The 12,569-nt window shown below is 37.6% G+C and overlaps 1 protein-coding gene across 11 annotated transcripts in view; it reads left to right on the top strand.

Moving 5' to 3' along the window:
• The window catches only part of LOC126757344 (mitogen-activated protein kinase kinase kinase kinase 5), an 84,839-nt gene that overhangs the window by 65,265 nt on the left and 7,005 nt on the right, over positions 1-12,569 (top strand). For 9 of the 11 annotated variants that reach the window (XM_050471167.1, XM_050471168.1, XM_050471166.1 and 6 more), the window contains exons 4-8: positions 1,815-1,913; positions 2,734-3,032; positions 5,464-5,551; positions 5,999-6,062; positions 9,932-9,970. In XM_050471167.1, the coding sequence (XP_050327124.1) occupies positions 1,815-1,913; positions 2,734-3,032; positions 5,464-5,551; positions 5,999-6,062; positions 9,932-9,970 (589 nt within the window). The remainder of the gene's footprint in view (positions 1-1,814; positions 1,914-2,733; positions 3,033-5,463; positions 5,552-5,998; positions 6,063-9,931; positions 9,971-12,569) is intronic. The other 2 variants (XM_050471169.1, XM_050471171.1) reach the window with 1 other exon arrangement.

Below are 12,569 nucleotides of genomic sequence, written 5' to 3'. Positions count from 1 at the left end.
TTAGTTCAAAGAACTTGTTCGGATTTCTATTTTTACCTCGTGTTCGCATTATATTCTATTATTTGCTGCTTCCTGCTATATCTTGGCATCCCCGCGATTTCTTTGCATCCGGCTGTGTCATCATACAGCAGATGGCAGTCCACATAACTACTGCGATGGCTTAAAAGTTCAGTGATATTTCAAGTGCTAGTTTTGGCGGTGGATTTGCCAGAGTGCGATCACCCGCACCACTGCTCACCCTCTAAACGCACCCTCAATTGGCTGCATTCTTCAGCTGCTGCTGCTGAAAGCGAGTGCCGCAGTGCGTTATAAACCGACAGTATTTCATTCATTCATTCATTCAGTCAGCCGACCACTCGTGCATTCACTTGGCTTTATGTGCCAAATAACCGCATATCCACAGTTGCACAGACCCTGCCGCCGCGTGTTCCATGCCTGTGCTACACTGCGTATGAGTGATGTGCGCTTTATTGAGGCCCATTCAGCAAGCACGCGTTGAAAGATGATAGATGTACGAAGGGCTATTTGATTTGTTTGTTTTCTTACTGCCCTAGTGTATTTAAGCCAAATCCTTAGATTTGCAACATTTTCATGCATTGCTGAGTACTAGAGCGTAGTGTACTGAAATGTTCAAACATGAGCACACCGATTTAAGCGGTTACTTTTCAGAGCACTGCAGGCGAGAACACTACTTAAACATATTTTGAAATTCTTGTTCTAAATGCAGCATTGTGATAATGTCTGCAGGCAAAGTTACATTAAATCGTATTTTATTGCACTCTGTTTGCATTAGTTTGTCCTCAAATATTGTGGGAATCTGTAGAATTTCTCGGTTGAATTTAACAGCAATTTAATTGAATTAAATATTATTCGTGCATATTCTGCTTGTCCAAATGCCATGCTCCTTTCAACTATGTCACCAATTAAATGTATAAATTGTAGTAAATTCAAGCTCACACGACACGACACGCCTTCTGTGTGTTGCAGATTGTGTGCAGCTGACGCAACGGCACTGTGGTGGTTGAGCGAAGTGATATTACTCGTATTCTGGTATGCATGTGGTGTTTGGAAACTGAAAGGGATTTTGAGTAGTTTATGTGTAAATCAGGTTCACTACTTCAGGTTCTGTAAATATTACGGTGTTGTAATTGCTCAAATGCTACTTCTACAGCGATTTCGTAGCAAAATATGTTGGAACTGTTTTTTTTCCTTTGACCTACCTAAACTATCGGTGAATTCCTCTTCTTATTTTTAATAAAAAATCAATAAACCATTTAAAAACTGCTTCTAGGGTCGCATTTTCCATGCTTTCACATTAGTTACATTGCTCCCATTTGTTAGCCTTCTAACTTTTGGCGAATTTTTCAGTCACTTGTCGGGTGAACTCGCATCACTCATACGCCATGTGCGCCCAGAGTGCCATAACTGTGACTGCTGGGCCTTCTGTGCATGGCGGACGGTTGTTGTGCCTGCTGTTGCCCTCGGCTATAATTTATGCAGCTATACTAATTGCAAGTTTGTTCGAAGTTGTTGCTGCCACAAATTCATTAAATCAACTTGTAATTAAAATGCTGTAAATAAACCACAGCACATCGGCGCCGGACGAGAGTTAGGCGTGCTGAGTGATGCATCATGGGTGCAGCTGTGAACTGCCAGTGTGTGCAACTCAATTAAACGACAGTTACTTTGCGCCGAAATTAAAAAAAAAAAAAAAAACAATTTAATTCAACTGAAAATTATGACACCCTTTTAATTTAATAAATATTATAGGCATACATCTCTCATCATAATCACTCTCTATCTCTTTTGCGCAGGTACACCGTATTGGATGGCGCCGGAGGTGGCCGCCGTGGAGCGTAAAGGCGGCTACAATCAATTATGTGATATATGGGCGGTTGGCATAACGGCAATTGGTAAGTTTACATCATTTCAATTGGCACGTTTGCCATTAATATTTCAGAGAACACACTTTACAACAACAACAACGACGATCCACGTATGTAATTTGCGAGCGTCATAAATTATTTCTCAGCCAAGGACATGTACCCTAATCGATTACTTTTTGTTATTATATTTGAGTTGTTGTTGTTGGGAATAAAGTTGTACGCCGGGAGTTGATACCTAAGTTATTGCACTTTTAATAGGTTCACTCGCCGCAGCATTTCAATAAACCCACAACCGCAACACACAGCCACACACGAAAGTGTACGCACGACTTAGGACCGTGTAGGTGCGTTTGCGTGCGCCTGTGTGTAGGTTGTATGGGCCTTATGGGCACATATATTTGTAATATGTCTTGGGCATGCGTGTTCACGCACTGAAGCGTCAGCTCCTTGATCCCATAATGGCACAACATTAATTTCATTAGAAACTCGACGCAGCGCAGGCAAAGGAGAGCCGCACGCCTTCCAAGATGGCCCACAATTATTTCTACTTAATTTTTATGGCGATTGTGTTTGACGTTTGTCACAGCCAATACAATTTGTGCGGCGTACATATGGTATGTCTACTTTATGGTAATGGTCAACGGATGCCGAGGAATATAAGTGCTAGTGCCTCTCTGTCGTCGTAAGATGAATTGTTTCGTGAAATCTGAGTGTTTATTTGCTAATCCCCAGCATGAACCAAGCATCATGTTTCAATAAAAATATTTATGCACCAACATTTACATATTTTCAGCTGCGCACTGAAGATCCTTTGTAATTTTCGTGATTGCTTTCTATTTTTTTGCAGAACTTGCCGAACTCCAGCCGCCAATGTTCGATTTGCATCCGATGCGTGCGTTGTTCCTAATGTCGAAAAGTGGTTTCAAACCGCCCACATTGAGCAACAAGGAGAAGTGGAGCACCACATTTCACAATTTCGTGAAGACGGCGCTGACGAAGAATCCAAAAAAGCGTCCGACCGCCGAATGCCTGCTGAAGCATCCGTTCGTGCAGGGCGACATGTCGGTTCGTGTGGCCAAGGAGTTGCTGCAAAAGTTCTTGAGTCCCAATCAGCAGTTCTACTACTATTTGGACGGGGAAGAGGAGGTGAGTGGAAAATATCTGATTACTTAATAGTAGTTTATACTAAACGACGCCAAGCAGTCTTAATTTTTCGAAAACTTTCAAGGGTTTTGAACATAATAGTGGATATCGTGAACTGCTTTGAAACTTAAAGATAAAGTTATATAAATGTTCTTTGTCTTAAACCACAAGTTTAGGGTTTCTGGCTTTAAATACAGAAGTCTAGCGGCTTGTTGTCCACAGCGTATGAGTGACTCACGATGGTGTAGTCTACATTACCGGAACGAACCTTGGTTTGTATTTGGCTGAAGACTGTTACCGCAACAGCATTCCTCTGAAGTGTTTAGGGAGTGTTTTCTGCCGCTACAAAAACAACAATAAACGCATAAGGGAGGAATGACAGTTGTATATTTATTTGTAGTAGTATTTATCGGGATGATTTTGGAAGTGTTTAGGAGAAGTCTGATTCAGCAAAGTTGAAAAAATACGTCCTTCTGGAGATTTTGGCGAAAAGTCCAAAATAAAACGGTTTAAGGACTATGTCAGTTCGCTCAATAGGAAACCTGTAGGTACAAATTTCCACATACGCCTCTCTCGCCTCCATTTTAGGCGGACGTCTATAATTTATTGGGCCATCGAAGTTTACGACTGTCATTACAAGTGGAGAGAGCTGGTATTTTTGAAAGTCGAATACAAGGCACACATACACATCCATACAACCACACAAACGGGACTTGAACTGTAATTTGTGGCACGTGGAGTGAGCTGAAAAGGATAAATGTGACTTTTCGGTGACAAGTTTTCTGTTTAGATTTTCCAAAACCGACAACCTTTGTGTGCCGCCATCGATGACAACTTCTCATGTGCATATGCTCTAACCGTTATTTCTTGTGTACCAATCGCACTTGTTGTGACACTGGCCTATTCGCGTCTGTTGGGCGCCAGACATTTGTTAAAGGTTCCTTTGTTGACGCGTGTTTTTTTCTAGCAAATCCAAAAAGGATAAAATTTTTAGCATTTTCAATAGATTTGAAGTAGTTTTTGAAGCCTTCCACACTCTGGCAGATTGCTTTCGCCTTGCTTTTGTCATTTCGGCACTCAATTAGATTTATTGATTGTTAGGTAAACATTTTTGATTTATGTGCATGCTGCGGCCATGGTGGAAGCGCGCACTTGTGCACGCACACAACGCCACTTGCTGACACTCTATCAGTATGTGTATGGCCGTATCTGTGTAAGTAATGAAGCTTAAAGCAACACAGCGAAATGTGGCGGCTGGAAATGGAACTTTATAAGCACCAGCTAGGCTCGTAGGCATTTGCGGTGGCGTTGGTGGCGCACTAATATTATTATTTTTAAGCTGCCGCTTCAGCAATTCAATTCCGCTGAAGCCTTGGTTGCGTGCAATATTTTTATAATTTCTATTTTGTTTTGTTTTCGCTGCGCTGTGGATGCTATTGAAAATATTTACATATGCATATATGTATGTACATACAGACGCACTAAATATACCATTTTATTTCTAACTACCGCACGCAACCAAATATTCAAGTTGGTTCACTTGCGTGTTTACACTCCCTTCAGCTCGCTGACGCTGAGTTATTAAAGGGATTTGGGAATTTTTAACATTTTTGTTTCAAATAAAACTTTAAAATATGAAATACTCTTCATGTTTACATGTAGTGCTCTACAAATTTAATCAATTTCCTTTCAGCTACGATCTCTGCTCACGTGTGTGCTCGCACAAATACATGGACATGCTGAATTTTTCATCAGTTTAGATAGATAGTCGGTCAGTTGCTGAGTCCCTTTGTCAATTTGCGTAAACGAATATTTTATTTTATTTGCATATTTCTTTCATTAGTAAAATTGTAAGAGCATTTATTGATTGATTGATTGCTGCAGATACTATCCAATTTACAAGCCTCCTTCCCGCTGTAGGGCACTTTGAGGCAGGCCGATTGTGGCTGCTGCCATTGATGCTGATTTTAAGAATACTCAGTTCGTAAATTTTAAGTGGGGGCATTGAAGTGCCATTTCTATTGCATGGGCAGAGACATAAGGGCCGCAAGTGCAAACAAGAAATACACCAAATTCAAATACAAAATGGGAGAATTGTTGAAATTTATGTTTTTTCTTCCGATTTTGGAAAAACTATATAATAAATGTGGATTTTTATATCTTCTCTCCGCCACTGCAACGAAACAATAATTCCCTGCATAAAATCGACATTGACATGCTGCCGTATATTAATAAATTGAATTTCAACTTGAATTAATTTTTTGTCTCTTTTTTAATTTCCTTTTATTGCGCTCCGCGTCTGTTCGTTATGCTCCAATGTTGACCTTCGGCTCCATGCCCTGCGCGCTGGTCACCAATATTTTAAACTAACAACAACAACAATAACAACGGCAACCACAATCACTCGAAATAAACAAACGAAATGCCAAAATAGACTGTCGCCAGCGTACCACAACGAATAGCAAGCAAAATGACATCAAGGCCAAATGGTATTTCACCGCAAAATCACACTTTGAAAACAGGTAAGTGTTTCACAGTTAACCTCAATCGTCTGCCATATTATATAACGTGCTTACGTACGTAATCTTACCGAAATATACACCCTATACACACACATATCTATGCAACTGTGCTTGGAGAGGGGAGTAAACCGCGTCGTTGTGCTCGCTTCTTCAAAGGAAAGAGAGGTGCTGACGCTTAAGCATATTTGTGGTGTACTCCCCTTTCTTCGAATGCGTGCTGCACCCTTCTGCTGTAGCGCGTTTTGCTTTAACGCCACCACTTTAAATGCTCCTTTACTGAGATACTTTTGGGCTTTTGCTTTCAAGTGGAAAAGCATTAAAGTGATATTCGGCGGTTTTTGTTTAAGTGTTTCTAAGTAGCGTTAATCTGCTCATACACATGTACACACGTGTTATATACATATATATATGTATATATATATGAAACTAACTGATTTTTCATTGTAGGCATGACAACGAATTCGCAGTGGAATGATCGCTCATCTAGTCCCGAAACTTTGCCCAGCGACATGTACGTATATTCATTTCATTTTATTATTTCGCTATGTATTGTAGTATATTATATGTTTCTATGTACATATACAAATATTTACCGTATATTTCAATTTGCCAAAGCGAAAAAGGAAAAAAATTGCTTTTTTTCGCTGTTACACGTTTGCCGAGTTAAATGTGTCTGTGAAACGCCTGAAAGTATACTTCAATTTCCTGTTTGTCTACATAATTGCTTTATACGTCGTATATTGAATGTAACAACAAAAACAACAACCGCATAACAACACTAAAACGATTTTTTTCATTAAGCTTACGCTGTCTTCTTGTATTATTTCCGCCACATATATTCCCTCGAGTTTGACACGAGAGCTAACAAGCACATCTGCACACTCTTGCCTACGTTTTGGCGCGCATAACTGCACACAACACATGTGCGAAGCATATACATACGCCTGGGGAACATAACAAACACATTATTTATATGCACACACATACATACATACATACATGCACACATTGTTCAATAATCACACCACACCTATAAATACAAACATACATACACATCGGCGTAGTTTTTCAAAAAGAGTAAACAACTTTTTCAAATCACGCTTCATACACTCTGCAAACGGCTTTTTCGAAATCTCGCTCATTTTTTACTTTCACTACAACGTGAATCTTGTTCACAACAACATCATCACAGTTTTGCTGAAACTTTAATTTCATTCTTATTGCTTTTGATTTCTTCGAGTTACTATGCGCAGTTGCGTTCGATTTAACCCTTATTATCTGGTAATTATTTTTGTAAACATAATTTTCTCCAGCAACTTTTCGTTTTTCTTTATTTTTAGTCCTTTAGCTGCAGTGCGGCGCCGAAAGCTCACCGGCACTTTGATTATGAACATGTCCTTAAGGTTGGCTCACACAAACACCGAACCAGTACACGCACACATACGCACAAGTACAGTGTTCGCTGCACAGCAATCTCGCTTCAGTGCTTTTGTTTGCAATGTTAAGTTTTTTTGTTAATTCAAAAGCCGCTGCTGCACGCCTGACTTTATGTTTCGCATTTCTTCTGGCATCTCGGCTGCTTTTTTCGCACCTAATTGCTTCCGGTTTGTTGCTGGCACGCCGGCGTATTGATGAAAAGCGCCTGTCAATGTGCCGCCAAATAAATGCTGGGCGACTTTTTAGCGCAGCCAAACCACAAAAAACACAAAGTTAAAAATCCAAAAATGCACTTTTTGTGCCGCTCGCCCGTTTCGCAACCAAAGTTATGTTTCCGCTTAGCAAATTGCTTATTGCCGCTGGCAACTGCTGTGTGTATGCATGTAGAGTTGTGTTGGAAACTCTCACGCGTGTGTGTATGTGCAGTGTGTGCGAAATATCAGTGCACAAATGCAGCAATTTGCGTTCTTTGCTTCACTTTAATTTTTTTATTTACGATTTTCCTATTTTCACGCTTGAATTTTAACTTTTTCGTTTTCATTTCATTTTTTCTTGCATCCTGTTATCGCATGTTTAGCCCTAATGCACTATGATTATTATAAACTGTATGCCCTCGCTGCTCACGCTCCGCACTCTGCACTCCGCATACCAACCAACAGTTGGCAAAACGTTAAATGAAATTTCACCAAAGTTTTCCAGTTTTCCCTTCATGCAATTTACTAATTCACTTCGTTATTTTGGCTATTTTGTGCGTTTATCTATGATTTACTCGCTTTTTGCCGCCGAATTTGTGATAAAGGATTAGAGGAGCGCGGGGTTGAATTATGAAAAAATTTGAAAGCAAAATACTTTCATTTGCACTGAAAAAATATAAATTTTGATGATAATTTTTTAATGCCGCGCTGATATTATGTAAACTGTGGTCAATGTGTTTTCGCTAAGTTTTTAATGGACAACGAAAGCATCGAAAAAACGTTGGGAAATGAAAATATTTTTAATTGAAAAATATAATAATATTAAATGAATGAAATTATGTGGACATTTAGTTTGCAATTTTGGCTCTTTTATAGATGCAACGGTTAAACAAATTCTAGTATTTAATTGAATTTAGTTTTTACAAATATTGGGTAGTCGAAAAAGTCTTTTCGTATTTTGTCAATAGATGTCGTAGCAGTCGTACATATATCTCCAGTGCTACCAATCACATTGTGTCATACCATATAGAGTTGGAAAGGTGGGACTTTAAGCTTCGTTTAAAAAAATATTCAATTCGGGGTAGTAAAAAAAACAATTACAGCTGTTCAAAAATGAGTGAAAATAATTCGCAATAGATTGAAATTTTTGTATAAAAAAGGGAAAAATGCCACGCAAGCCACCAATGAAATTTGTGAAGTTTACGGAGACGATGCTGTATCAGTTCGTGTAGCACAACAATGGTTCGCTCGCTTCCGTTCTGGATATTGTTGGAATAATGTCTCTAGTTGAAGTTTGATTAGAAATACGAAAAGATTTTTTCGACTACCCAATATTTTCTTGATTTCTTATTAATTTCACTAGTTTACGGTTAAAACCAAAACCGAAAAGAAGAAACGACTGGCGCGCTGTTGCTAACTCGGCCATGAATCACCACGATTTACTAATATGTATGTCAAAAATAGCTGTACGTGATGGAAATTGTTTGAACTGAAATTCCTAATCAGGACACCTCAAATACCCCACAAACCTCTTAGCACATCAAACGAACATTTTTCCTTTAGTTTTTTGAGTAGTTTTATCTATGATTTAGTTGGAAGTGTATTGTTGTACGACAAGCGGCTCTACACCCACACGCTCCACTCAGGCGCGGAAGGGACTGCAAGAGAATAGGTCCCAGACACCAACGCAGCAAATACTTTGCACATTTTCGAAGTACATTTGATCTTATTTATACAAAAAAATGCAATTCACAATTGGGAAAATTTCAATTTTGTTTGCTTCTACCAGAGTTTTTCTTTAATTACCAGTTTTTATTTATTCAAAATTTTTATTTTTTTCTTTAGTTATTATCTGGCACTTATAGCTCCGCTAGAGCCATATTAAACATGAAAAAACTCCAAACAAAAAAATGAAGCAGCATTTGAGGCGCTTACACGTGCACCTTCTGCTTTCACCTTCACCCTTGTGGCGTTAGACGCTTGCAAATGCCTTCTGCACTTAACTCACACACTCAGACCGTCAGCAACTGTCAATAATTTGGCTATAAAGACGACGCACAAACACACGCGTACACACGCGTACATGCTTTGAATTCCAAAAAATATGTACTTATGACCTTTTTTTCATTTGTGTTTGACTGCAGATATTTATTCCCCATTTTTCGTTTCTATTTCTTTGCAATATTGAAACTGCAATTTCCAATTTATGAGCGCGAGCAAACATTTTATTTTATTTCGCCATTTTCGTGGTCTCGCCTGTGCTCTGCTCTTGGAACACAGTGTGTTTGTAATTTAAGCGAGTTAATGAAAAGTCCCGCAGCCCAAGTTGGACTCTTCGTGCCGTGTCAGCGCGTGCACCTTAACCTCAAAATTTTAATTCAACTAAATTTTATTTTATTTTTTTTTTTCAATTTAATTAATTTATATTTGACTGTTCTTTGCACGTTTTCTCTCTTCTTAACTGTCACCAACCACTACTCTTCCATTAGAATATCCTGCCTTCTCCCACCTCTAACTCCACTCTTTTTTGCTTTTTAACACTTTTCCGAAGAAACAAGCGTCTTTTCTAACTTTTACTTTTTGTTGAATTTGGAAATTTCTTTTTCAATATTTTAATTTATAAATTATTATGTTTTTGCCACAGCATTTGAAAGAATATTTGAATTTTGCTTGTATTTGATGTATTTTCTCATTCTTATGCTGTTTTTGTTATTTTTTTCTTCTTGCATTTTGTTTGTGTTACTTGTAGGAGCCTCTTACAGTATATTGATGAGGAGCTAAAGCTAAGGTAAATACTTACAATAATAAAAACAACAACAACATTTACAAATACAACTATCAGCACGTTTACTGCAAATGCCGTGCGAAAGAAAATATCCATTTTTTCGAGAATTTTTTTTTCCAAATACGCACCAATCGTATCGAAATGCTAAATTTAGTGTTCTACTTAAAAGAAGAACCGAGATAATGTCACCCAGCTATTCATAGTCATACGCAACATTTCTTGCCATAATTCACGAGCGCAGCTTTTGCCATAAACGCGATGGAACTGAACACTTTTTATTTTTATCATTTATTTTATTTATATTTAGTTGTTATTTTTATTTTTATTTTATTTTTTTATTTATGTTTTATTATACTATTATAATTTATTACCAAATATCAGCTAAGCTTAAAACCTGAGTGTAACCCTCGCAAATTTGTGCATTGAAGTTGAGCTGAAAGTTGTGAAAGAAATTAATTAAATAATTATTCACAAAAACCGCTGAATGAATAAATTATTCATTTTACGTAATTGAAATTAATGTTTTATTATGCTTTCATTTTTATTTATTTTTTTGCGAGTTTTTTTTTACTGAGAGAAGTTATTCCAGTATCGCTTAAACTGTGCTTAAATAAAAAATATTTTTGTCTCTCTCTCTCTCCCTCTCTTTCCTTCTGACATAAACTCCTTAATTTATTTGTGAAAGTGTGAAATAAATTCAGCGAAATATTTCAGAACTCCTTCAAATGCACAAATTTGCGTGATTGAACTTAATTATGATCATAAATCGCCCCACATATAATTTTGCATATAATTTTTTATCCAAGAAAAGCATCATCAAATTGGCCATAATTCAGAAAATTCAATATGACCCTTTCACACACCCTTCACCCATCAATTTCTAGTTTATATGCAATTTATTTTCGCTTTCTGTGTATATTTTATTAGCATATTACCCTCCTCGCATGCTAGTCATAGACAAAATAGACAATTCTCTTGTATACGTGGACCGTTGTATGGAAATGGCGCTAATCGCGCAGAAATCCATATTTGTGTGACGCAACTGTGTTGGTGTTGGTGTGCATGTTTTTAGCACTTTGGGAGTTCTTTGTCCCTCGATCCAAAGATGTCTATGTTCCGCATAATTTCCAATACATTAAATTTTTTATATGTTTCTGAGAAAAGAACACATGCCGACTCAGCAGATACACTGTCTGTGGAAAATCGTGCAGCAACAATGGACTCGAAACAGTCTTTTCGCATTTTGTCAATAGATGCCTTGCAGTCATATATGTATCTCCAGTGCTACCAATCACATTGTGTCGTACCATATAGTGTTGGAAAGATGAGATTTTAACCAAAAAAAAGTTACAGCTGTTCAAAAATGAGTGAAAATAATAAAGAAATTCGCTATATTTTCAAATTTTTGTATAAAAACGGGAAGAACGCCACGCAAGCCACCAATGAAATTTCTGAAGTTTACGAAGACGATGCTGTATCAGTTCGTGTAGCACAACAATGGTTCGCTCGCTTCCGCTATAGTAATTTCGATGTGAAAGATGTACCTCACTCTAGTCGACCTATCGTTGAAAAAGTCGATGAAATTGAGGAAAAGATTGACCAGGACCGTCACATAAGCAGCCATGACATCGTTGAGGAACTTAACATTCATCATCAAACGGTTTTGAACCATTTAAAAAAGGCTTACTACAAAAAGAAGTTCGATGTTTTGGGTATCACATGAATTGTCTGTGAAACATTTAATGGACCCAATTAACATCTGCGATTCTTTGCTCAAACGAAATGAAATCGATCCATTTCTGAAGCGAATGGTAACAGGGGACGATAAGTGGATCAAATACGACAATAAAAGCTCAACAAATGATCGCAAGGTCAGAATTGTCGCCTCGAAAGGTTATGCTGAGCGTTTGGTGAGATTGGAAAGGAATCATCCACTATGAGCTGCTCCAGCCTGGTTGAACAATTGATTCTTTATCCAGAAAAGTTTTACACTGATGGAATAATGTTTCTAGCGGAAAAATGACAAAAAGTGGTCGACCAAAATGGTACATATTTGGGTCATTAAAGTTCATTATAAATATAAAAAAATAAGTTGAAGTTTGATTAGAAATAGAAATCTTTTTCGACTACCCTATAGATTTATTTTCCAAGACAACACTACAATGTCTGAAGAAATTTTCTAGATCGGACTACTATGTCATATAGCTGTCATACAAACTGAGCGTTCAAAATCAAGTTCCTGTATGGAAACTTCATTATTTGTGAAGGGTATTATAGCCGAAGTGAACGTTTTTCTTGCTTCTTGTTTTGTTTTGTTTTTTTTTTTCGTGAAAAGATGCTTTGCTTGCTTGTTTTTGTATATATGTATATATTAGCGTCCATCGTTATATCTGTTTGTCTATGGTGTATTTATATAATTTATGTATGCTACATGTCTCCATAACTGCTCTATAAGTTTGCTTATTTTTCTTTATTGTAGTATATGTGTGTGTGTGATTTCAGTGTATAACTCAAAATTCGCATGTCAACCTTTCCATCCGTCTCTCCTGTTTTTAAGATGACTTTTTTCGCTTTGTTGTATTTTTTTGCTTTTATTTTTGTT

This window comes from Bactrocera neohumeralis, chromosome 4 (assembly GCF_024586455.1).
Source record: "Bactrocera neohumeralis isolate Rockhampton chromosome 4, APGP_CSIRO_Bneo_wtdbg2-racon-allhic-juicebox.fasta_v2, whole genome shotgun sequence".
Classification (NCBI taxonomy): Eukaryota; Metazoa; Arthropoda; class Insecta; order Diptera; family Tephritidae; genus Bactrocera; species Bactrocera neohumeralis.
The sequence above is the reverse complement of the archived record's forward strand: the minus strand, read 5'-3'. Positions and strand labels throughout refer to the sequence as shown.